At 32.7% G+C, this 27,159-nt stretch overlaps 1 protein-coding gene across 1 annotated transcript; it reads right to left on the bottom strand.

The window, feature by feature from the left end:
* Window positions 1-130: 130 nt before the first annotated feature.
* On the bottom strand, window positions 131-22,899 carry LOC110023713. Its single transcript, XM_020723255.1, has 8 exons — window positions 22,840-22,899; window positions 14,057-14,119; window positions 3,391-3,516; window positions 2,731-3,300; window positions 1,332-1,672; window positions 1,152-1,250; window positions 824-964; window positions 131-447 (listed from the first exon to the last, which is right to left on the bottom strand). The coding sequence occupies exons 3-8, from the start codon at window positions 3,482-3,484 to the stop codon at window positions 310-312; spliced, it is 1,383 nt and encodes a 460-aa protein (XP_020578914.1). The 5' UTR covers window positions 3,485-3,516; window positions 14,057-14,119; window positions 22,840-22,899; the 3' UTR covers window positions 131-309.
* Between the last annotated feature and the right edge of the window lie 4,260 nt (window positions 22,900-27,159).

Below are 27,159 nucleotides of genomic sequence, written 5' to 3' on the forward strand. Positions count from 1 at the left end.
GTTGATAAAATGAAAATTCGACAAGGATTAAGAACTCCACATATGTTTCAAAGAAAATAGAATCAACATTGTGAAATATATTTACCACCTGCCATAAAAGGTTATAAACAATGCAAATGAACAAGTAATAAATAGCTACACCAAACACTTTGGAACATCATGTCAGCTAAACAACTTAATTACAGGAACAAAAACCAGATTTATACTTTTTGCAAAGGTAAACAATATCTAAACAAACTGCTTGAGCCACTTAAATCAGAAAATAATAATAATAATAATAAAAGAAAAGAAAAAGCTTCATTTTTTGCTTCAGGGCATATCTTTTAGTGCAGGAGCTTTACAAATAGGACAGGCATTCTTTATCCTCAGCCAGTCATTGATGCAGCTGAGATGATAAACATGAAGGCATCTCATCATTCCAAGATCATCTTTATCTTTGTACTCTTCCTATTGAGCAGAAGAACAAAATATCTCTAATTAGGGTTTTCAACCCTTTTTTTTTCAAAATGAATAGTCTATATGAAACATTTTAATAATAATAAAAAAGAATATTTACATGCATACTACTTAATTATTATGTATTTACATATCTAACACCTAAATTTCAATTTTTACATATATACGTGGCATTGAAAAAGGAGTACTTCACTTTTTTTAAACTCCTAAGGTGGTAAGTATGAAAATTTTGATGGGATATGAAAATTTTGATGGGATATATGTAAAAAATTAAAGTTTATGTGTGAGATATGTAAACACATAAGGTGGTAAGTATGTAAAGTCAATGCCCAAAAAGTAAAACAAAATAAGTCAACTAGAAGCTTACCAGGCATATTGTGCATCCAGATTCAAATTGATCCTCTGGTGCTGATGAGCAGTAAGTTGTTTTTGTTAAGCACGAGGAAACCTGTTTTTCTGTTAAGCCAATATTGACTTTCCCAATCCTATCTTCTAAAGCAAGCAGCTCCTGCAATCACACAAACTAGTCAGAGTAACTTCATCTGACTTGCAAAGCCTAATTTTTAATGTTTAATCTATCTTCTTTCATGTTTTTATTTCTTCACTCTCAATAATTGAATAAGATCTTCGTTAAAACAAATACAAAAGGAAAAATAAATAGATCTTCATTAAAACAAAGAAGAGGATCGAAAAACCTCATAGCTCATGCCATCAATGTCCAGGCGCAAGTCCCTATGCTCGTCGTACAAATCCAGCGAAGTCAAATAGCTCGGCACATCAAGCATGGCGGAATCCTGCCAAAAACAATGAGTTGAATTAGTTTTCGTGAACCGTGACACATAGTGAATCTTTGATTTAATGATGATGCAACAGACCACAGAAGCCAATCGAAAGAGTTCATTCTCGCCGAACGAAGGTTGAGCTCCGTTAGAGATTCCCAGGACACCGTTGCGAATTATCGGCCTTGGGTTTTGAGAAAATGAAACAGATCCAGTTACAGAAGGTGTGGAATCATTGAAAACATAAGTAGAACTTTGTCTGTGGTTGTATCTGCTGGGACTTGTCCATGGCCCTACTGGTGGAGAAGAACGGTAATTGGGTAATATAGAATTTGGATTCCAGAATAAAACGCCATGATTGTTTGTGTTGCCACCAGTGATAGAATTTCCAACAGCAGAATGATTCATAATAAAAGTCGGGTAAGCAGCACCTGCAGCTAAAAATATGTAAGGATATGAACATAATGATGCAGGAGAACACATTATAGGGAAATTTAAAATAACTAGTACACAATTCTTATGCGTTTACGTATATCATACATAACCTTTCATATTCACAGGCATAACATTTTGGTGTTTTAAACTTATGCATGAAAATATGTAGTTCACTTTTAGAAAGTGATGATAGTGTTATTTTTGTGTGATATAAATATATGATTGTTATGTGTAAAAATGAAAGTGTAGGTGTGAGATATCTAAAAACAGTAGAATTGTGTGCTATCCATGCATGCAAATGCCCCTATACATTATTCTAATATATATTTTGTAAGCTATACTTTATATTTGAAGAAAATATAATTTCAAGATAAGGAAGCCTATTGTTGAAAATTCGAAATGGAGTAGCCTTTTCATGAAGATTTTAAGCGGGCTTGAAATTTGAAACAGCTTCACTATGAAGATCCTTCAATTCAGTACTTTTAACGTGTTGAGAAATAAATACTACTTCAAATTCATAAATCATAGAAGATGAAAAGTCGAATAAATGAAAATCAAGACGATGAAGAAGAAGAGGCTCGCATTTAAATCATATCATTTCTTGTATCATATTAAGACCCCCCTTCTTATTTCTAAAAATAATTTTGGGGCATTTTCATTCAAACCACTCAATTTATATGCAGTTACATATCTAACACAAAACTTTATTTTTCCATTTATACCACCCAAATATTTCGGCTCACATCAAAAATACCATTTTAACTTCTAGAAAGAGAAATACACATTTACATGCATAGGAAAGGTAGTGTGTGTGTGCGTGTGTGAGCGTGTGTGTGGGGGGGTGTGTTAAAATTCAAGTTTAGGAGCGGAGCTAGATGTGTAAATGCATAAGAATTGAGTGATATGAATGTAAGTCTTCCAATACCATTATGACGAAATGAGATTACATGTTGAGTTGATATTTGATTACTTGCTTGGTTGAAAATGTAGCACATAAAAATGATATTTGCAATTCTCTCCTCCACTATCCATCACAAGAAAAAAAGTTAAACATACTAACCAGTAGCAGTAGGATGAATCAGACGAGCATGAGTTCCATGTAGAGGTTGAAGTTCCCATTGCGCAACCGCATTTGAAGAGGAATTATTCACCGATGTGTATATTTGATGGGATGGACTGCTCGAAGATTGCCATGATGGGTTAAAAGGAGCATTGCCAAGCCTTCTTCGCACATTCCTCTGATGTTGTTCGCCGACCGATACAAAATTATTTCTTGGGTAACCAGGCGGGATGCTGGTGGATAACTGAGGTTGCAAGCACGGTGTTACAGGCTTCATCAGGAGATTACTACCAGTATAGCAATATCTGGGGTCATTCTGATAGGATGAGAGAGTACTTGGGTGCTTTCGTTTAGATGTAACTGTGTTGGTGCCATTCACATAAACATTTTGATCGTAGCGATAAGGTTCGTGTTGAGTAGGATATGACGAACTTTGGCTGGAACTAGAAGCTGATAGAGTGTAATGATGCTGGCCATAAAATGCTCCAGAATTAGACGAATGGAGATTTGGAAGCCTCATGGTGTTATTAAACAGAGTGTTCTCGGTAGGAGGCAGCATGGTACTTTCTGCTAATCACAATATAAAAACAGTTAAGTTTGCTTAAAAGGGAAAAATAAAATGTATCAAATGAACATAACGAAAGAAAATTATGGTTTTACCGAAATGCAATGGAGGATTAGGATTTGCAGGTTTATAAAGATGGAGGGGATGATATTCAGGTGCGGGTAGCATATAGGAGTTCCTGCGCGCCATAATTGATGCTGACTTTATTCCAAGGACAAGGTCTGCAGAGGAAAACAGGAAGGCGTTTTGATAAAATTAGATCACATAGAAAGTGAATAAATTAAATTATGGTAATGAAGTTAACCTAATATATTTATTAGTTCATAAATAACCTCAACAATTATGATAACATACTAATCAAAGAGTTTTATATTTCCACCTACAACAGGATTCCGATATATGAGAAAAGTGTCAAAATGTCTGAATCATTATCAGGGGTTGACCTAAACCCTAGTGACGTTAGGGCTATGAATTTAGCGAATTTAGTGGGAAGATCGTTAATCGCTCAAAATTTGATTCGAATTTTGGCTTGAATCTAGATCTAATAAAAAAAGCAAGCCGAGCTACGAGCCAAAATTTTGAATCAAATTTTTTTCGAACAGATTTTGAGCCGACCCTAGCTCGGCTAAAAATTGGATCGATAACAACCCTACACAAAACAAAAGCTCTCAATTCATATAAACCAAAGATAGCCTTTCATAAAAAACAAAAAAGGAGAATTCCGGTAGAAGCTAAAACTGAATCACACGTCTAATAGCAAATTTGAATATACTAAATAAAATAATTGAGAAATATGGGCATGTTTAATAAGGTTTCTCAATAATAGGAAGTGCTTATTTTAGGATAAATATTTGATACTACATAATTGATAATATATTTCTCTTATATTTTGTTTCTTTTTCTTTTTTTTTTTTTGTGCAATCTTTGGTGAGCCAATATATAAGTCCAACATGTAGGATAATATAAAACCATTTCATCATAAGATATCAAAGCAAGCCTATAATCATCCTCATGATTGATCCCAAGTAAAAGGTTATCGCTCGAACCCCCTATCCCATTTTGAACTAGTCACTGATCAACCCCCGCTCATGTCTTTACCAGCAACTCCGCCTAACCACCTTTTTGGACGCTCCATCCCCTATCAGCTCATTGTGCTCCACTTGCATACTTGATGACACTCGTGTAGTGTTGAGGTTGATTTTACATGATATACTAAATCATGAAAACAGTTACATACATATTTAATGCACATAAGAAAATTGTGGCATGAACGTTGTTCGCATGCAAAGGTAGTGAAGCTCGCTTTGGGTAAGTTATCTTTAATGAGCTTTTACCTTATGTCAGATCTTGTCTTTATAATCTAATTGCAAAAAAGGCTTCATATTCTACAATTATGAAGTTTAAGAGGAAATACTTTATTAGGGTTTATATAGTCAGCGTCTAAGTAACATCATAGTAATGCCTGAAAACAATGTTAAGGATGTGAATCATTTGTTGACATTAATTTTGCTAAGATTTTTTTTTTTAATTTCAATTTATTTTAAAGAAAATATAAGGCTTTGCTCTTAATAAACTCTAGATATCCTTTTTTTTGGTGTAATATAACTCAAGGCAAGAAAGAAGTAAGACAAATTACATTCATATTGGGCTATCCTTCTCCTGCAGGCCTTCCTTTTCCTACGAGCCTTAGCTCTCCTTCAGAAGTTAGACTTCAGAGCTTTCAAATTATCCTTAAGCCAAAATCTAGTGGTCTTAAAACATTCATTAGTCTACCCTCTTCTTGATTAACCGAGCTATAATTAGGAAAATAAGTTTTTCCAATGCTCATCTAAGATTGCCCAGACTTGAAGTCGGCTAGCTCACTTAATATCTTACTTTTGAAGTGATCCTTTTATTTAATTTTTGAGTATTCATGATGGAACGAGTTTCTCGGGTGTTCATGATGGAGAGAGTTTCCCGAGAGTTCATGATGGAGTAAGTTACTCATGTTAACTAAATAGAGCAAATTCCCTTTGTTCATTCATAGAAGTCGCCTTATGAATATGAATTATCTTTGTTGGGTCCGTTTATTGTAAAAAAAATTATTGTTGATATGTATTTTTTATCAACAATGACATGGTAGATGAAAATATAAAAAAATTAGGGGAGAAATATTTTGATATTGTCCCCGCTTCTCTAAGTCCTAGAAACCTTTTTTTTTTTAAGTGAACTTGGTGTCAATAGGCACCGCTGCCAACCTATCCCTTGATAATATATGGATCATCCCAAGTATAACCAAGATTGTCAAGCAACGATATCGGTTTTTTTCATCAATACAATTGCCAACATGAAATTTCATTTCCTTGGCAATTGAATTATCAAAATTTGGGAGTCCTTTCACGTATTGCTTCTACATAAAATATTATACTATGAGCTCTTCAAATATATCTAGTTCCATTTTCAATCCTTCATTTGAAATTTTCCAATACACATTCCACATCAACTTGTATACGCTAGCTACACTTTACAATGTATATTATGCTCAACTAACCATAAGTCTCAAGTTCCATGCAATAATATGAACAGGATTTAGAAAGTTGTTGATGATAGGGTAGTTCTCAAAGCTCATAAAAATTGATGGCAGCACATCTACCCATTTGCCATTTACATTTTCAACTTTCTTCTCATAAAATTAAGAAAATATTATTGGCATCTTCTACTTAACCAATGTACCGAGGTGAACTTAAGTCGAGTTTCTCAACTTTGACAAAAAAAAATTAATTTTATTGTCTAAAAATTGAAGCACATTATCAATAATTATGACATGATATATCAATTTGGCAAATGATATCAATTCAAATGAAATTGAGAATGATTTTTGGAGTTGACTTTCCTGGTCTTTTTGTCTCTATCCATTTGATGAAATAATCAATCATCACAATAATAAATTTCTTTTACACCTTAGCTAGTAAAGAAGGGTCGACTAGATCTCTGCGCCAGGCAATAAACGACCACATACTTAAAAATCAACTGCAACTTATGAAAGTGTTGATGTTGAATAGGAGCGAATTTTTTAAACTAAAAGCATCTTTTTGATAAGTTTTTTACATCATTTTGATTTGTCGGCCGAAAATAACCTTAATATTTGTCCATTTGAATGACATTCACATGGGAGAACATTTTACATGCACTACTACATTTTCCAATGCACGCCTGATATAGTGAACTTCTAGATTACTTGTATCCATCGTTGATGAGCATTTATAAGGCAATTTTTATTTTGAATCTATTGGAATCTTTCAAAAAAAATAGAAGTGTTACGACCCAACCTTAACAGTCAGAATAATAAGGTGGAAGTGATGATTGGACGAAAATATTTTTACTTAATTAATTATTCCCAAATTTTTTTCAAAAAGTAAGTTTCCCAAAACACAAAAGAGCCAACTATATCCAAAATACATAAAGCTAAACTTAATCCATTTAAAATATTCTCCAAATTTAAAATAGATACAAAGGAAACTCCTTACATTACCTGTCTCCTGAAACTCCCTGACACCTATAGACAAAAGTTGACCCTTATAAAGGAAACAAGTAGCTCCTACTTTCACTACTTTACCTCCTAATTGAAATTTTATAGCAAAGTGATATGTTGATACAACTATGTGGAAGGAATTTAATAGGTGAACCAAATATGGTGTAAAAGTCATTAGAGAGTCGACTATATCGAAGTTTAACACAACCATGAACTACTCATCTTCTCCCTAACTTACTGGCAAAGTAATAACTTTAATTTAAGCACCATTCTCTAGGATAATCATATAGAGGGTCGAAATTTGATGACAAGCAAGGCCCGTCAATATTCTTCTTCTCAAATACACTTTCAAAGATCATATTGATTAAGCTCCCTATGACAATAGGTATGTTGCTAATTTGATAGTTTATGATCAAAGCAGTGATCACAATAGCCTACTTAAAATGTTCCAAGACCTATTCAAAAATTAGTGCTCACAAAGTGATAACCGAGTTCAGCTCTCCCAATTTAAGTTGCTTGAGGCTGACCCAACAAGATGCTTCCTCAAATCCAGCTAGAACGGTGGGTACGGCTCTGGCTATGTGCCTAACGCAAGCAAGAACTGATTCATTCCTACATTCCTTCATCGATTTCTCACCTTGCCTTCAACAAAGATCAATCAGTATGGATTCTTTTAACTTTTCAACTATAATAAGTTCTTCCAACAAAATTTAGGAGGTAATGGCAACCTTTTGGTATCATAGACGTTAGAAGCTTAAAATATTATTTATTTTAAAAAACCACGAGCGAGCAATTGAAACTCAAGCTAAATCATAGTAGCGAATTGATGAGTAAGTAACAGCAGTGGCAACTTGTCCCTTCTCCTGTCATAATCGTGATTCTTGGATTGAACTCACCTGGAGTGGAGAAGGAGTTGATGGTGATGTAGTTGCTGCTATGGGCAAGAAGTAATCTCTCTCAAACCTGAATATTTTAAGCAAGTATGTGAATCCTAGGAAATTGTTGAAGTTTTACTGCACAATCAAGATTATGTGGTTGACTTAAACTTGATTCCGCCACTCATTGCATCTTCTATGTTTGCATGTATTGGCAAGTTTAAGCAACTTACCCAAAATATTGGTTGTTTTCAGCTTAGAGTTAGCAGAAAAGGCCTCTCAGAGGCCTTGAATCAGAGCAACTAAATTCACAATCAACTCTCAATCCTTCACTTCCAACATCTCTTGTCGCGATCCGGTCTAGGGGCATAAAATTAACCAATGCAGGTACAAACAGTCGAACGGTGAGAATTAAATTTTCTATATTTATTTTCTATAACTATCTATTAACGAATGAAAGAGTCATTGAAGAAATTAAATTAAAGCAGTACAATTAACTTTACCTCATTACAGGTTGTTCGTGTCTTCTATAAGCATTTTATCTTCTATTGACCATTTTTTAATCAATTATTTACATAGGAAAAGTTAGATTTAAACGACAGTGAGCTAACAAAAGCCATTGAATACTCATATTCTTAAATTACAGTAATATAAAGAAAAAGAAAATAATATACATGTCAATTAAGTTTTTAATAAATTAATATAAAATATTGGATAGTTTATGAATACGACAACTTACGACGTTTCATGCTATCAATGTGTTTTGCTATGTCAATAACACACCTATATTATTTCTATAAATGGACAACCATCACAGGAGCTATGTTTTCAATATTAATATCATTTTTCATTTATGAGCATGAGTAACTTAACGTTCCCCCGCCAGTATCATAAAGAAATCACTCCATCATAGTCAAACATTCATAAACGAGCATGCTATGAAAATCACTATCTAATAATAATCATTTTATTTTCATTTGCATAACAGTCAATAAACTTATATAACATTCAATATTTATGACAATTTAAACAATGTTGAATACAAATATCATTCCTATAATATGAATAAAAATTCAATAGAATCCAAAATTAAGAATTTGCATTAATTTCAATATAGCAAGTAATAATACCAGTAAATGCATTTTGTCTAGAAAAGATAAAATATTATCATAATATAAGAACATGTGTGCTCACCGCACACACTGATGATTCTCTAGCCAATCGCTCTCTTCACTTATCTCAAATGAAAACCTAAAGTGAAATGCATAAAGATTCATTATTTTTTCATTATATTGATTTATCTTATAGTAGTAATTATTTTATTGTTTTACTAATTATTATATTCATTTCATAATAAAAATTTAATTATTTCTTTCAAATAACTTGAATAAAATATTGACAAAAAAAGTTAGTCCTCCTAATTTAACTTTCTAGTTACTTTATGTAATTTATATCTTTTTAATTAGGCTTTAAGATTTATATACGTATATTTATATTATGTAACAATTTATTATGATTATTATTATTATTTATTTATTTGAATTCATTATATTAGTTTTTAGATTTAATAAACCAACAAAACAAATAAATCAAACCATAACTTTTCTTTGCTGCGAACACCTTTCTTCGATCTAAAAGTGAAACTTTTATAGCCTGAAAAATCAAATGAAGTTTACATTTAAATAATAAACGTATATGTAATACACACACACACACACACACACACACACACACACACACACACACACACACACACACACACACACACACACACACACACACACACACACACACACACACACACACACACACACACACACACACACACACACACACACACACACACACAATCTTTATTAAATAACTTAATTAATAAAATAAATTCACCTGTTTATCTCCGTCGAAAACGCTTCCCACGCAAGCGTACCCGTCTTCCTCTCCTTTGCGGTCAAAAGCCATCATTTCTCTCTGCTACACACGAGCCTCCCAAGTTGTTGCCCTCGCCTGCTCGCTAAGCTTTTGGTTATTTTTCTCCTTTGCACCAAAACCATGAGCCGCTCACCATCCTCTCTGTCCTTGCACATCACGAGAGTTTCTTCGTCTTGTTTCCTCCACTACTTGACACCAACGTCGCTTCCTCCTTCTCTACTTGACACCGACACTGCCTCCTCTTTGCTCAACAAATATGTCATCCTTCGTCGTTTTCGTTGCCTCTGGCTATGAGGAAGCCCTAACTTACATTTGTCGATCCTCTTGATTTCGTCTTGCGTCAATCGTTTCACAATAGAGAACTTAAAGTACAAGAGATGGCACAATTTTGTATTATTTTTTCTCCACTTTAACTCATCTTGAGGATCTCTATTTAAAGGCTGGGGTCCATATTTAAGACGTAAAAGAAATGCTACATAATAAAATACATGAATAATAAAATGCATCCTAGGAGCAGTTCTTGACATTTTCTCCAAGGTTCCTTGAATCATCCTTCTAAGCCTGTACTCAATCTCAACAAGAAGTTTTGTTGTCAAAAATGTTTGATTCTCCATGTTGAAAAGAAAGCTTCTTCCTTTACAATTTTCTATGAATCTCTTTTGATTTGTGGCATTGGTCAATACTCATAACACCTTTGAGAATCTTGAATTTTGATTTGTTTGTTTGTAAATAATACCAAAATTCTACTTAGTATAGAGAGAAAGAGGAGGAGAGCATAAAAAAATGAGTTATAAAGATTTTCACTATATAGAACTTAAGCGTACAAGGGATGGAGTTTGCATTATTTTTTCTACACCCTGACTCATTCTGTGACCCTCTTCTCTTTAAAGGTTGGGGGTCGATATTTAAGACCTATAAGAAATGCTACATAATAAAATAGATGAATGTTGAAAAGTAAAAAAGCAAGACCCATTGGTTACTTTCCATAAAATACAAGGTGTATAGCCTTTGTAAGAACTTGGATTTGTGGTCCACCCATTAGGAGGGCAGTTCCTTTCAAAGAATTCGCCAAGTAATTTCTAAGTATGCATGACTACATCTGAGTTTTATTGGTCAGTGAGTTCATCATGAAATTTATGAAGTCTCCATTAGCCCGTTTGAATTTGTTTCCAACTCGACTAGCGACATTAACCTTGAAACCGGCTGATGAGTCTACCCTGAACTCAACAAACAGATCCACCTGAAGCTTGGCTGGCAAGTTTGGCTTGCACTCGGCGGACAAGTCTTTTTTTTTTTTTTTTTGACCATTTTGGGTGATCTATTTCTTTTTTTCTCTGCAAAATGAAGCATGCACATAGAACACCAAAAAGTAGAACATTTGGCCTTCCACGTAAAATTAGTACAGAAAAGTTTTCAGTAAATAAATATATTGTATCTAACTGGCATGCAGAAATGCAAGAGAATTATAACACTAAATAATAAAAGAATATAAAATCTACAATAGATTTTATTCTATAACGCTTTTAATGAATTACATCAAATGCAACTAAAAATAAACAGACACATGATATGTGCGCGTTCATAATATCTATGGCTTGCAATTCAAAATTGGCCATTTTCCACCGAAACTGCATCAGAGATTTAAAAAAGACATCAGTTAAGCAGCCAGACTGAAGGACTGTTCCACGTGTAGGTTATCATAGAAAAGCTTATTTCCTAGTAACTGTGCCAGAATTTCGGTATGAGAGGTTGAAGATTGAATCCAATAAGTACTTCAAAAGTCTATAAGTTTTCTAGTGTCAGTAAGAGAAAAAGAATCCAAGCAGAAAGAATTTTGCCCAAATTGCAGAAATTTGAAAAAGCTTGTTCCAGACACTACTAGAACAGGAATGTTATGCTAGTTACCAGAAGGAGATAGAACAACCAGTTGAATGATGAAAAGAAACAGAACTGCATCTCAGTACAAAACAACAGCAAAAACAAGCCTTTGTCCCATAAAGTGGGGTCTGCTATATGAATCATTTTTCTCCATTGTGTCCTATTGAGTGTCATATTTTCATTTCATTTTAATAAATTAAGACCATTTTTTATACAACTGCATCGCGGTAATGATTCAAAATTTAAATGTAGAATGTGTGAAGGTGTCTATTGTTTTTTAGTAGCTTGATTCGCATCATCACTGTAATTAAAGATTTATGGAACATTCAAAAAAGTTTTTTTTGATGAATATGCTATCATATTAAGAAGTGTCCTAATTAATTCTGATTTTTTTTTTCATGTGTGATAACTTAGCATTATAACAATATACGTTACTCTGGCACTGGTAAATTATAGCAACATAAGAGAAATTTGCTCATAATAATTATAACCAATCAAATATGCCCCATATTTATTTTCTCCGAGAAATATCCCTGAAATTTTATTTCGAAGCAAGACGCCACCTCTTGTACTTATATACAACCCATTGAAGTCCGCCATACATGAAATTCACTAAAATTCAGCCGAATTTGAATCTTAGTTTGAATAATACTTTCAACTCAAGTGCAATTCCTAAAAAGCTTCAACCGAGGTTTGAAGAAGCTTCTAACCTAACAAAAAAGTTTCGAACAAAGTTCAAATAATATTAAAAAAGGTTTGAAAATGAACCCTATTCAAAAGAAGTTTAAAACCAGATTTAACAGAATTAGATCAAGCTATAACATAGCAGTTTATAATTCTGACACAACGAAGTACAATAACTGCAGATCATGAAATGGCAGCAAAGAGAAAATGAAGAGTATAACTTTAATACAGAAAGAGCGATCATAATAACTAAAACACAACAAAATTGAATTACTTCAACCACTTAGTACTTGGGAAGGCAAATCTCTTATCATTTCACTTTTGGATACAAACTAATAATTAGAATATTTATCCATATCACCAAATGTACATAAATTTGAGATTGTTTGAACTTATCCTCCAACCTTGCAACGTGAAAAATTGTACAATGCTGATTTGCACACCCTATGAAGCATGGACATGGACACTGGGACACAGACACGACATGACACGATACGAGGACACAACATATATGATAAAAACAGGACATGATACTTCATGGACATATTTTTATATTTAATTAATTATTAATATGAAATATATATTTTTACATTATTTTTTATTAAAAATATCACAACACAAATTATGCAAGAATAAAATTTAATTTATATTATTAACCTCATGGTTATGAAAATTAATTTTAAAATTAAATATAATATATTTCAAAAGAATTCATCTAACATATAATCCAACTTATCTACTAAAATTTAAAAAATCTCATGATTACAAAGAGAGAATTATTAATGTTTGGCTTCGACGAATATTGAATACACATTTGATGCTCGATTTGATGAAAGTATGAGGTATAGTTAAGGCTATACGTATATTTATAATTTTCAAATTCTTGTGCCCCATTTTCTCAAATCATGTTAAGTTCATGACCAATGCGGTGTTGGGTGTGTCTTGGACGTGTTCGGGCCAAAAAAAAATTTCAGACAAATACTTTATAGTGGTGGGGAAGTGTCAGAGAAGTGTCGATGTGTATCGAACACGTGTCAGTGTTTGAACAGTGTCTGACACGGGTACAACATACTTTTAGACGTGTCGGTGCTACGTAGCGTACACCCTTCTTCTTCAAAGCTTATAGTTTATGTAGCCTACGCAATAGTGGTATGCATTAATTCAATTCAGTTGGTTGGCTGACCAATTTGTTAGACCAATTGAACCAAACCAAATTATAGTGGAATTGAACCGACCAAATCATGGATAAAATTGAACCAAACTGAGTCATGCGGTTCATTTTTACTTTGGAGAAAAAAAAAATAAATTCAATTTTGAAAATGTAAAGACCCTAATCAAATTGAAATATAAATATAAAAATGTATATGTATACGTGTTTTGTATATATGTATCATTTTGATATTACCTATTTTTTTCTAAAATTGAATCAGAAATTATATTCCAAATAACCCTTTTTCCAAACAAACACTAAAATATCCTCAAATAAATTGAGCCAAATTAATCAAAACATTTGATCTAAACCAATTAATGCACATTCTTAGCTTCCAAGAAGATCAAAAGCATCAATTTGTCTAACAACTTTACTCCGCACACGCATCTCAGCATAAACTATTAAAGTAGACATTTGCACATATAGCAAACCAACTTAAATAAGTTACTTGCATGTAAAGATAATGAACATAAAACAAATAAGTTCAAGCCAATTAGAGTATGGTTCGAGCAAGTTTTGAACAGGGTTCAATCACATTTGAACATGATTTAATAGTTTTTTTCTAGCTAGAATAATAAGACTAAAGAAAAATACAAAGAAGTACAAAAAACATGAAATAAAGTAATGAAGCATCCAATAGTATTGAAAAACAACAACTAAGTCAATTGGATCACCTTGCTGGAAACCTGCCGAAAGGGCGAGAGTGATGATACGTTTTATTCTAATTAGATCCCTGCCTGAAAAATAGCGTATGGAATCTCCTATAAACCAGAATGTCATCATTCATACTACCATCATAATCATCTTATTGTTGATAAAGACTGTTAGTTTCTTCTGTAATAGGATGTAGAGGGGATAATTGAACAATCAAAGGGTAAGAAAATATTCTCTTGTTTCCAAAACATGTAGAAACATGCCTTTAGAACTAGCAAAGTGTAAACACAATGACTCGGGATACTAAGGGGCATCAAATGCTTCCAAATTCTGAAACCAAAACTTAAGTGATGATGGATGAGTCGTACTCATAGTAGAAGGTAAGAAACTATTACTAATAAATCAAATAAGCTTTGAAACACTCAAAGAAGTTCTATACAAATATTTGTAGAAAGAAAAATAAGCGAAGATGCTTTCAAAAATTATCTTCTGCCAATCACCAAAAACACTAAGCTAAGCCACACCTTATCTTTTAAATGATTATGTAACATCCATTTCAACTAGAACTCTACCACAGAAGGCTCAAAAGCTAATTAATAGTAGAATCCACTTGTAAATGTTTATGAAAGATAAAACCCAAAGATTACAAATTGGATTAGTTTTTAAAAAAATGTAATAAAAACTAAGAAAAAGCAACCCAGCAATCAGTAACTAGTGGTTTCATGGATATATCAAAATAAGAGGACCAGTTAAGTATGTGCATCAGAAAACTATTCACCATATATATAAGCTTAGAAAAGAGTCAAGCATAGTCTACACCTAAATGATATGACAAGGATCAATCAATCCAACAAAATAATTACCATAAAGTACAAGTCAGATACTAATTTATGAATGGCATTTAATCAAAGAAGATGAATATAAGTTTCCCTTAAAAGAAAGATGGTTGCGTGTAAGCATGGAATAGAGTTGAATAAAAAAAAAGGGAATGGGCAAAAAAAAGATGGGTGCAATCCTGAAGGTGAAGATGTGCATCAACTCTTCGGCAAATGTGTGGTGATTATGAACCAGTTGGTGTAGACTATGCTTACAAATAAATCTTTAATTTATGTCCAAGTACAAATAAATCTTTAAGTCCAAGATCCAATATATAGCTAATGTTTAATTTAAATAATTACTTGCAAACTTTATTTTTAGATTTCAAATAAATATTCCATTCCTTAATCTCAACTTTTTTCATAACTTGATACTATTTTTTATATCATGATTAAATTAATTATCAATTTAATTTCATTATTATTATCTTGAATCATCAATTTAAAAAAAATATAAAATGCACTGTATACTCCTTGTAATTATTGCAAATAAAAAATTCATTATTAAGATTTTTCATAAAACTTATAGTACCAAAAAGTCTTTCTGAATCATTTTAAATTTTTAATTATTATTATTATTATCAAGAATATCATTACAAATTAATCATACATTCTAAAATAAAGATTTTAGGAGTATGCAAATCCTAACCTTCCAGTTCACACTCCATTTGCAAGATTGACCAAAAATCCACCATTGCTCTTGATTTCACTTTCTTGCCCTGTTTCCTCTCCTCTGCTCGCCCACGCCCATGCAAGACTATATGGAGTCATTGTTCCTGCTCTCGCAAGTTCATCTATCGGTTTGCTCCTTCGCATGCTTCAACTTGAGGCCAAGGTAAGTACATGCTGCCGCCTAATTAACTTTCCAGTTACAGCACGACGTCGCCTCTTGCATTGTTCGTCTCCTCTCCCACTACATTGTTTCTTCTTGTTTGAATTGCTACAAGGATATCTTCGTCTTCATCTGCTCCCGTCGTCTTCCTTAACGACTCTTCCCCCTTCTTACTCATCTCCCTCGCATTCTAAACACTAGCGTTGCTAGCAAATTATTATTTTTCTTTACTTTACAAAATATTACAGTTTGAGCAACTCACTTGTTTGAAAGCTCTTGTAACTCGGGCATTGAAGGTCATGACGTATATTTTTATATAGCTGAGTCGTTTTGATTCGAAATGAACTTCTTCGCAGATTTCTCCAAGAAAACAAATATTAGCTAACGGCAACATAAAATCAAATTTCACTAGCATAAAAACCTCGTTTACTAATTCAGAAACAGAAAAGCAAATTGACCAATGAAACCGCCTAGTTCAACCTGATTTTGAGTGCTAGAGCGCAATTTGCCAATTATATATTTTTCGCAAAAATATAGGAATGGTCCATCTGCCAGGGAGGAACTGAAACATATTTTAATACGCAATCAATTAGGCTAACACACATTAAAATTACAAGTATGTTCCTTGTTTCACAAATTAGTATGATATATGAACAGAATAGTTGAAAGTGATGTTAGTTTACACATTTTCTTGTTCAAGGTTTAACTAAGTTTAAAATTTCTTAGAGGAAGCACTTGCTTATTTCACCTAGTGAGAGAGTAATAATGCCCAATGGCGCATAATTTATTATTAATATAACTCCTGAACTTATCATTCAGCCAAAAGCGCATAATTTAATATTAATGTCAAAGAGAGAAGCAGCAGCATCCAAAGGGCAAGAAGTTTTTCAAAGGGCAATTTCTTGCAACAAAACCTTATGTCATTCATTATTTCACCAAGCCAGTTTTCAGCTTTATAAAAGTAATAAAGGGCAGCCTAATAAAAAGATTCTGAATAGGACTGAACAGAAAGAAAGGGTAAAGAATAGTAGTCCATTAGAGTTGACAGTTAATTACATTTATATGGATAGAACTAAAGAATTTGAAATTCTAGGAAACATACAGTCAGTTTCTAGAGCACCTTTGCCAAAACTACACGATATCAAGATATGAGAAAATTAGTCAGTATAGAATTACATAAAAACATATGGAAATAAACAACTCATCTAGAGAACTTCAAATGCGAACATACTCACCCAAATAGAGCTGGAATAATATTTTAATGATGATTATGATAACAACGAAATGTTAACATGACTAACAAGCTTGATTAAAAAACTAAGTACTCATCCACTCATTATGGCAGAGGTGTAGTGAAAAACCCTTCAAGAGAACATGAAATGTTAACCTGCCAACAAAGATAGTTGAGATAAGGCCAATGAGGACGACGATGGAATGCTAAAATGATCAAAAGAGTGGTATTAAACCAATTATTACAGCAGAGCGCAGCACGCAGCCCGCAGCCCACTTGAAACTCCTCATATAAAGAATCAAACGGGAAATGAAGTGCCTGTGCAGATCGAAAAAAGAAGGCCTACCAAGTAAAATAGCAAAATCAATTGACAAAATATAAAATTATCCATTAAGACCTGCCACTGCTGAGAAGTAATGTGCAAAAGAATGGATTTTTTTACCAATTCCAATTAAATTGCTGAAATTTAAACCAATGTTTTTTTAACATTAGAGGGATTGCACACTTACAATTTTGATGAAAAATTAAATTCCAATCATAAACAAAAGCCATGTCCTCGAACAGCCCATTGCATAATTGAAAATCATATTTTACATGCCTAGTTAACAAAATAGTTGGAAATGGGCTGGGGCTGTTGTGAAGGGATTTGAAAGAAAAACAGGGAAAGTGGGGTCAATGAATCGGACAATAAATTTATTTTGATTGCCAGAAGAATTCCAATAATCTGGCAGTCCCAAGCAATTTAAAGGTTCATGAATTCCTTTAAAATTGGTATAAAGTCCATCTTTCATAGCACGCACTTCTTCACTGAACTTTAAGATAACAAGTTCCACTACATTCAAGGCCAGTGTGGCTTAAGGAGGGTTCCAATCATCTTAGTGTGTTAGGCCGACTACAAATTGCCGTCATGGACCCAAGCTATAGCGATAACACAAAGCCAATATACGCTTTAAATATTACAAAGCTGTTCCCAGATCTTAACCTCAAGGCCAGCTTGGTGGCAAATCAGAAGTCTATCAGATCCTTAAAAAATAATCCTGCCACTTACCCTGCTGCAAGCTCAAATGCCCGCATTACCTTGGATAGTTCCAGACGAAATCTGTCAGATTAAAATGCTATCTGCTACAAACAGCCAGTCTATAGCACACTATCAGACAGAAGATATCGACTGTGGTTCCCCTGAATACATCTTTTTCAATTGCTCCATGAAAATAATGACACAAAAAAGGCGGCTACAACACAAACTCTTTTAAGTTTTTCAATAAATTACAATAATTGTTAAGGCTTGAATACATATTGATCAATATCTCCACAATATTTACATATAGAAGAAAGCTATAAACACAACCATTAGGTTGTAAGCATAATATTGTAGAGAATAATAAATTTGGAACAAAGATCTTCAAAGGAGTACAAGATTCCCTATACTCTCACTTCTAGCAAGCAGTAAGAACTGCTATGAAGATCTCCCAAGAAATATGGTGCACTATAAAGATACAGAAATGTCACGTAAGAAACCTGCATGTACATCCAAGTTAATTACCCAATATTGACGAAAAGAATAAGTTTGTATGACAGAGTTAAAATTAAGATAGGAGGCGTGTAAAATGTATGAAGTCGCGCTGAATGATTCTAGACAGAACAATATTGGCAATGCCTCATGGTCAGGTTTAAGCAGTTAAGCTATAAAGTAAAGAGTAAGTAATCCTTATCTACATAAATACCATTCATTCAAAAATAGAACCATCTTTATGTTTTCATGCAAATAACTGCCTTATGCGAAAAATTCAGGGAAATAATAAATGTCAAACTAAAAACAAGAAATTAAGGCTTTTAGCCACCATAGTTTGTGACTTACTGTAGGCTTTTTCTTCATAAGAATGTAGTTTCTAGCTTAATTTGCATAAATAGTGAAAAAAAACCCATATGGGTCTTCCGACATAGTTTTATAAGTTGTTTATATATGTAGATTTAGGGTTTGATTGTTTCAGCTGCGGTTTAATGAAATCTCAGTTCAAAAGTTGTTGTGGAGAATCTGTTGTTTAAAAGTTGATTTCTCGGAAGCAATTATTCTGTTTGAAAATTTCAATTTTTTTGAAGGTGTTGAAAGTAAATAAATGTTTGAAATACCCCTTTACTCATATTTAACTGTAAGAAAATGTGATTGATAGCAACAATGGAGGAAGGTTTGGAGCAACATTATTACTAGGTGTTATAATGTATCATATTTTTCTTAGCATGGTTAAAACAAACTTTTTTTTATACTTATCATTTCCACATAAAATAAGGGATGATATCAAATTTAACATATTTGATGTACCTTCAAACAATCTGGAATGTCAAGCTCAATTTTTCTTTTCTTTTTTTAATTCCCCTCACCAATATTTGAGCAACATGACCATACACAAAAGAAACACCTATGCATATATAAATATGTGTGTGTGTGTAAATAGGAATGGCCAGAGACTATTATACGAGCTTCTAGTCACCCTTAATGTGTCTAACAATTCGAGTACCATCTCCTTAAGGCAACTGTGCCAGAAGGGATTCGAACTTCTGACCTGAGGGGTCTTATACCAGGGTATGCTATCCATCATCTACTAAGTATGGCTCAATCAGAATGATTGGCTCGACCGAAATCATATTGACGGAACCTCTCTCAGGTTCTTTCAAATACACTTTCGAAATCGTTATGTTTCCAATCTTGAAATTTCTCTCGAGCAAATCTTTGAAGCTGAAGCATTCCTCTATAGTATGTCGAAGAAATTTGCGGTATGAATAATAGTTGGGATGATCCTTCTTGGCAACTTCTTCTGGTTTCTTCGACTCAGGTAATCTGAACTCTTGTTTCTTAATCAAATTCTAAAACATCTTTACTACTGCTTCATCCTTGAAAGAATACATCTTGTTCAACCGATTCGCCATAGACGGATCCTGTCCTCCATCCGTCTGGTATAGTCTCTGTTGGAACGATGGTTGACTGAATTGTTGGTTGTATTGCTAGTTATGTTGCGGATGTTGATAATTCTGACGAGACTGTTCTGCCTGAATCAACATCGGCTGCTTGTATTTGTCCACCGTTGCCACTTTCTCGGGCTTCTTCTCGAATGCTTAACCGACTTTAGCTTCTAAGACTTTTCTAGCAAACCCAACTGCTTGGCCTCCTCTTGCAGACTTCCAGCTTTACTAAGTAGCTTTTCAAATAGTTTAATTTTGAGTCCTTTGAGCATGAAAGTTGTCAAACCGTGAATAACCTTGAGTAAGATCTCGATCGCGTGTTATATCTGTAGTTGTGGCTCGCACTTCATATTTAAATTCCTCCAACGTATGATGTACTCGACCAAAGTCACTGTGGGTTTCTGGCGTTCTACCACAAAATCACCCATGGTGACACAGTGTTGAGCTCTGGCAAACCTTTTAACAAACAAACTCTCTAACTCTGCGAACGTCTTGATTGAGCCATTGGCCAACTTTGCATACCAATTAAATGCGATCCCTGAAAGCTTGCTCGCAAACTAACGGAACAATAAATGCCTAAAAACAAAATTATCATAAAAATCCAAGTTGGCACAAAAATGAGCCACCTTACTGCATTGTCTACGAGTGTGCAAAAAGAGCACATGTTTGAAGGCAGTGAAAAAGGCATAATCTTTGCAGTTTAGTGGTTATTTCTAATTTTTGTTAGTGGTGGCGTGTTGGAGGGAAGAGATGTCATTAGAGTTGTCACTTGTAGAAGAATCCCAAGTGACAACATAAATGAATAGTATTTAAAAAGTTAATTAGAACCATCCATGATAAAAGTTAAAATACAAATAAATAAATTACTAGTATTTTAAGATTTCTCCGAGAACTTAAATTAGTAAAATGAGAAATAAAACTTGAATTTCTAACTTGAAAATCAGTAAAAGGCTGTTTTTTTCTATGATATGCCAAATGATGACTTGTTTTTAACTTGCCAGCTATAGAAAGGAACTTATTTTGCTTGGACATTACCAAACAGGCGTACCTCTTATACTCTTAATTTTCATCTAACTACCAAATAAATAGGGCAGGGTAGAGGGTGTGGAAATGTAGAGAAGTAAGGGTTGACTATGATGGATGTATAATTCTGCATGAAGGAGCATTAAGATTTTGACATTGTCACGATGATATAAAACTCAATAAGACAATCAACAATCAAACTCTCTTGACAAGAGAATATTGTATAATTACATAATGAATTGATGAAAAGAGATATAAAAGGATCCCAAAGTTACCATACTCAACCTTTGAATCAAGAAAACCCCTATCATTAGGATATATGATCATAATAACCATTTCAAACAATAGGCTTAAAGCTATCAAAAAGATGTATAATCATAAGAACCAATTTTCGACAATATGTTGTATTAGAGCTATCATAATGAGCTAGCATTTCAGAATTCACGGCTGTGAAAATGATGCATTTGTAAATAAAGAAAAGTTCATCAAATTCAGGAATGGTAAACAATTTAGCATCAATACATGGAGAATTGTAAAGCTCAATGGCTTAGCTTTGAATCTATATAATGCATAGGTATAAAATCTTGAAAAAAAATCCAAGTCGGGAAGACTAAGAAGATTGATGAGTAATTCTAAATGCAATAATGTCAAGATATTGACGCTTTTTAGATAAATTAAAAAAAAAAACTCAACAAGATTATCAAGCAGTTGATAACTCTTGATAGTGGTATTCTGCATAAAAAGAAAAATGGATTCAAACAGAAAGATAAAAAATTATCACACATTTATCATACAAGACCTTTAAATGCAAGAAAATATTATATTTAGAAGATATAATCACATGAAACCGATCCAACTAACAGAAACCAATGCGGCAAGTTGTAGGCTTGGAGCTATCAAAAAGTGCTAGTACTGCAGAATTAACGACTGTAAGAAAGATGATTGCATAAAGAATGAAATGTTCATCAAATTCAAGGATGGTGCATTGTTTAGTATCGTTATTTGGAGGTTAGTAAAGCTCATTACGTTAAGTTTGAATCTACAAAATGCTTAAGCATATAATCTTGCAAAAGAATTCCAAGTTGGGACGACTGTGACATCTAATACTAATTTTGCATGAAGCAGCATCAAGATTTTTATCCTGTGATTGTGCAATCAAAACTTAGGGGCCATCTAGCAATGAATTTAAGTTGTATTTAACTTGAATCTTGCCAAATAGAAAAAAATGTCAACTTTTAAATCCTGGGTTTTGTAAATCAATTTCTTTTCATTTTCTTCTCAGTTTTCTCTTAGATCCTGGATTTCTTAAATCTTGATGTTGGAGGGATTCAGTAAATCTGGATTTCTGTCCCTTAATGAGAAGCAAAAGCAATCATATCCACATAACAACTGAAATAACTTCAAATAGGCAGATCTAAAATGCTCCCAAACTTACTCTCCTTGCCCTTAGAGACGCGAAAAATTCAATAGTTTTGAAGCAAAATCAAACAAGAACTTTCATCAACATCTATACAAAAATAAAATGAATATAATCTGAATGTTCTTTAAGATGTATTATGGATCTTTCGGAAATATACTGATCTCGGTGCTAATATAAAACCAACAAATCAAAATAAACAAAAACCAAATAAAAAGGTGTTCTAAAATTTAACTGATATAGTTTTCCAGATGCTATAAATATAGTGAATTTTCTATGCACAGCATTAAATTCCTGAATAAAGACACAAACAACTGAGTTACAGATACATAGAGCAAAATCAAAGCGAATCAACATGAATTTTAAGATTTACGGGCTTTGATCTGAAATATAGAAATTGAATCAATGGCCAAATACGTCATATACTACAAATCTGTCATAATTCACCAATTTCGCTAAGAAATTACCAGACAAATCGGAGTAACGCCCAACAAATGATCCAATGATCTCAGTTTCTCTTTTTTTTCTTCCTATAGGATCCTAATTCGGTCGCTTGTCCGTTCCCTTCGTAATCCAAAAAGTGAAATTGTGATCGTAGCCGAAAAGAATAGGTTCGAAAGGAGAGAGCCGAATCCAAACCCTAGCAGAGGAAAGCCTAAATCGGAGAGCTCGAGAAGAAATCGAAACCAGAGCTTCTTTACTTCTTCGTTCTCGTAGAAAAAAATACCACCGGAATCAAGGCGACGTGCAACGTGGCGGCTAGTTGTCGGTAAATTGCTCCGCGGACATAATAACCGTAAAATAATGGGGTCCGATATACTCAAGTCAAACCACATGATATAACAACACTAATAAATATTTAAATATAATCGAAATAATATAATATTTAAATATAGATATTAAATAATATGTAATATATAAAAATTACAACTTCTGCATAACAGATACTTCATTTAACTAAAAAAATTTGGAAATAAGTTGTTTTTCAAACGCACAAACCAAACAATTTTTCAACAGATCATCAGGATAAACTGCTTATCTAGATAAGCTGAATAGGCTTCAGCTACCCTAAATAGACCTTGAATGGTATAGATATAAATCATCCTTCTTGATATATTATTTTAATTTTAATGTAAGAACTAGTTAAGAATATCGCCATATGGGTTGTACATATGTGCTTTTAATCAAGATATTTTAAAATGTATGACAAGTATTGTGATTTTAAAAAATTAAATTAATTATGTAAGTAACAAAAATTAATATATTCAATATTCAACTATATCTATTTATAACAATACTACAATAATATAAAAAAATAATAATTTTTTTAAAATATTTTTTTATTATTTTTCTTAAACTTTCAACAAGTTGGTTGTGAAATGCAAATATACAAAAAAAAATATTTATTTTTTTTTGCTTTTTTTTTGTGGATAAGGTTAGATATATAAATAAATCATGTTTAGAGAATATATATATATATATATAATCAAATCGTATGATGCAAATGATTTATCAAGAGTGCAAAAAAATAAAATACAATAAAAAATAATATATTGTTTGGAACTTTGACTTTATATGCTTCATTAAAGTAAAAAACTAAAAACATTATGTTTTACTTTTGTCTTATTTCTCTTAATTTTGAAAAAGATACTTACATTCATATCTCAAAGAAGAACGTTACTTCTTACAATCACGCAGAGAGGATCAATGACATAATAATTCATTGACATATCGCTTATGTGATGGATCTATGAAATTCGTAGTTAAATATTTCTTATGCTTATAATCCATTTTTATAAAACCTACCGTATGTGCATCACTCTTACATCTAAAGATAACAGATGAGCTTACATCCACTCTCTTCTTGGCATCCTTATAATGAGAATAAATCGGTCACATATGTATCAATGGCTAAGTTAATAATAGGCAATCATTCACTCTCTTATGTTTGCTCTTTCTTCTTTCTAAAGCTAAATTTATGAATAAGATTGCCCAAATAATCCAATTATTGCCCTAGATGTATTTAAATATTCTCTTAATTAATATTATCTCTTCATCATCAACATAATGACAAAAAAATGTTTGAATTCCTTTTAGTGTAGCATGGATTAATTTGCAAGTGACTAACTGTATATCCAAAAATGAGTAGTTTAAGCAACAGAAAAGCCAAAAAACTCAATGAGCCTTACAAGCCTATTGGATCGAGCCCAGTGACCATGTGTTTAATCATCTGGTTTTGATTATATCAATCATACTTGTTAGCCATATATTTGGAGGTGAAAAGTTGCTAAGCTTCTTGCTGCCCAGAAGTAAATCATTGTTACCTCTAAAGCTCGCTAGCATTTATGTGAATTCCTTCAATCGGGCTCGCTAAGCATAAGCCCTTCAGGCGAGCTTCTCTCGCGAAGCTCACTGTTGTGAATCAATTTTGTGAAGTTTTTTTGCATAAATCTCATGTTTTATTTCGTTTTTATGATGATTTTACACTTATGGAAAATGTTTCTGTCATATTTTGCAGGTTAAAGGTGTTGAGTGTTCTTATGAGAACAAAAATATGAAGTTGGATAAAAGAAGAGCTTGGGGTACCTTTGCCGCCCTCTTATGTAATTATGTTAGCATCTCTATTCTGAATGCACACTAGCTTGATTGAGAGACAGAGGAGGTTGTGTAATTGCGCCTACTTTATGTGTAATTACGCTTCCATCAAGCATAATTGTGCCACAATCGGGTGTACCTATGTCGGATCTATATAAAGTCCAATTTGGCAAGGAATTGAGTGCATCGAACACGAGTTATTTAATCCTGCTTGGGATATGATTTATAGCACTTCTTGGCTTTTGGGGGCTACTCCAATGATGTTTGTGAGGAAGATCTGTCTTGCCCTAGGGTTTCCTCCCATAGTTCTATTTTGAGGGAGATTTCTAGGGAGTTTTTATTTGACGGTTGTGAGAGTTGAGAGAGATGGGTTTGTGTGCACTTATACGAGGCAGATCTAAAAAGAGTTAGCATTGTACGAAGAGAATTGCATGTCATTGCATTGGTTAATTGGCTTGGTGTGAGTTTTTTATACTCTATTATTTTTCTTAATGTTTTCAGTAAATATATGTGCTTCATTCCCTCATGAATAGTAGTTATTTTTCTCACACTTCTATGATGTAAGACATGTGATTCTTCATATTTTTCCCTTGATTCTTTCCCCCCTAACATTTTTATGTGCTTTGGAATTCATATGTTGATGTGTTGACCATTTGAGTGTCATTTTCTCCTGATGTGGCCAATTAGGATGTTAAAATCTCTTGTAATATAGAACTTATAACTGTTGGCCGGAAGAATAAGTAAGCTAACACATGAAAACCTAGTGGAAGAGACATGTTATCATTATGAAATTGCGACATAAATAAAGGACTAAATGATTATTAGGATACGTTGCATGATTAAATCTCTTTAACTATAATAAGGTTTTCAATAATTATTATGATACAAACATAAGCTAAGGAAGACTTATTATTGATCTTCAATAATCACGTGAGAAACTTATGAGAAAAATGATGAGAAATCACTAAATTAGTGTCACAATAGCCTGAGTCCTATCACCTCTGAAAAATCTCAAATATTTTTATGTTGTTTTGTGATCTTTACAGTAGGATTTTAGAACATTTTTCTCTTTGCAAATTTTAACCTTCATATTAAACTTAGGATTGAAATAAAGTAGAATACACAGACTCTAAAATATGACAAATTTCTTCCTAAGATTTATACACGGACTCTAATTTCATACATCACTTAATCAACTTGTATACTTCTATGATTAACTGATTATTTCACAACAACCTGGGGCATCAAGTTTTTTTTTGTCGTTGTCGGGAAATTAGTCCAACTTTTTTTTATTTTTGGAGAATTTTTATTTGAACCTCTTAAAGTTTAAGTTTGAACTTTTCTTACTTTCTTTTTTTTATGTGCTCTTATAAGAGTTTTGTTGTGTTATTTTTTTTGAAAAAAAATAAAAAATCCAAATAAAAAAATAATCATTACATCTTTTCATTTTTATTTTTTGTTTTGCAAGTTAATTATTATTTGTAGGTTTTTTTATTTTTTTTAATATTCGTTTTTCATTTTTCTAGTATATTAGGATTAGTTACGGGAAAAGTGTAGTTATATTTATGAGCTGTTTAGCTAAACTGGTACTCTTTGACCATGAAATCGAAAAAATCTTTAGAAATTTTTTTAAAATTCAAAAAACTCAAAAACAATCACTTAGTAATGACAAACCCTTATAAAAACCATCTAAAACCTCTTAGAGAGTATGTTAAACTATCCAAAGAGGGAATTTATATGAGTAATTATTATCCTATCATTAAAGCTAACACATTTGGGCTGAAACCCCTCATAATCTAAATGGTCAAAAGTAATTAGTTTGGGAAGCTTTCGCTAGAGATCCAAATATGTACTTAGCAAATTTTTTATAACTCTATGCCACCTTTAAGTATAATGGTGTCCCTAGTGATGTCATTAGACTAAAGCTTTTTTTTTCTCACTTAAGGATAAAGCCAAGATGAGACTAACCTCTTTAGCCCTTGAATTGATCATGACTTGGAATGACTTATCCCATAAGTTCTCAATCAAGTACTTCACTCAGTCCAAAATTGTCAGGCTTCAAAATCACCACCTTCACTCATTGAGATAGAGAATTGGTTTATGAAGCTTGTGTGAGATTAAATTTTTTTTTTGGAAATGGCTACACCACACTGTGCCTGAATGACTATTAATCAAAATATTTTATAATGGGA

This window comes from Phalaenopsis equestris, unplaced genomic scaffold (genome assembly GCF_001263595.1).
Source record: "Phalaenopsis equestris unplaced genomic scaffold, ASM126359v1 Scaffold000226, whole genome shotgun sequence".
In the NCBI taxonomy this organism is placed as follows: Eukaryota; Viridiplantae; Streptophyta; class Magnoliopsida; order Asparagales; family Orchidaceae; genus Phalaenopsis; species Phalaenopsis equestris.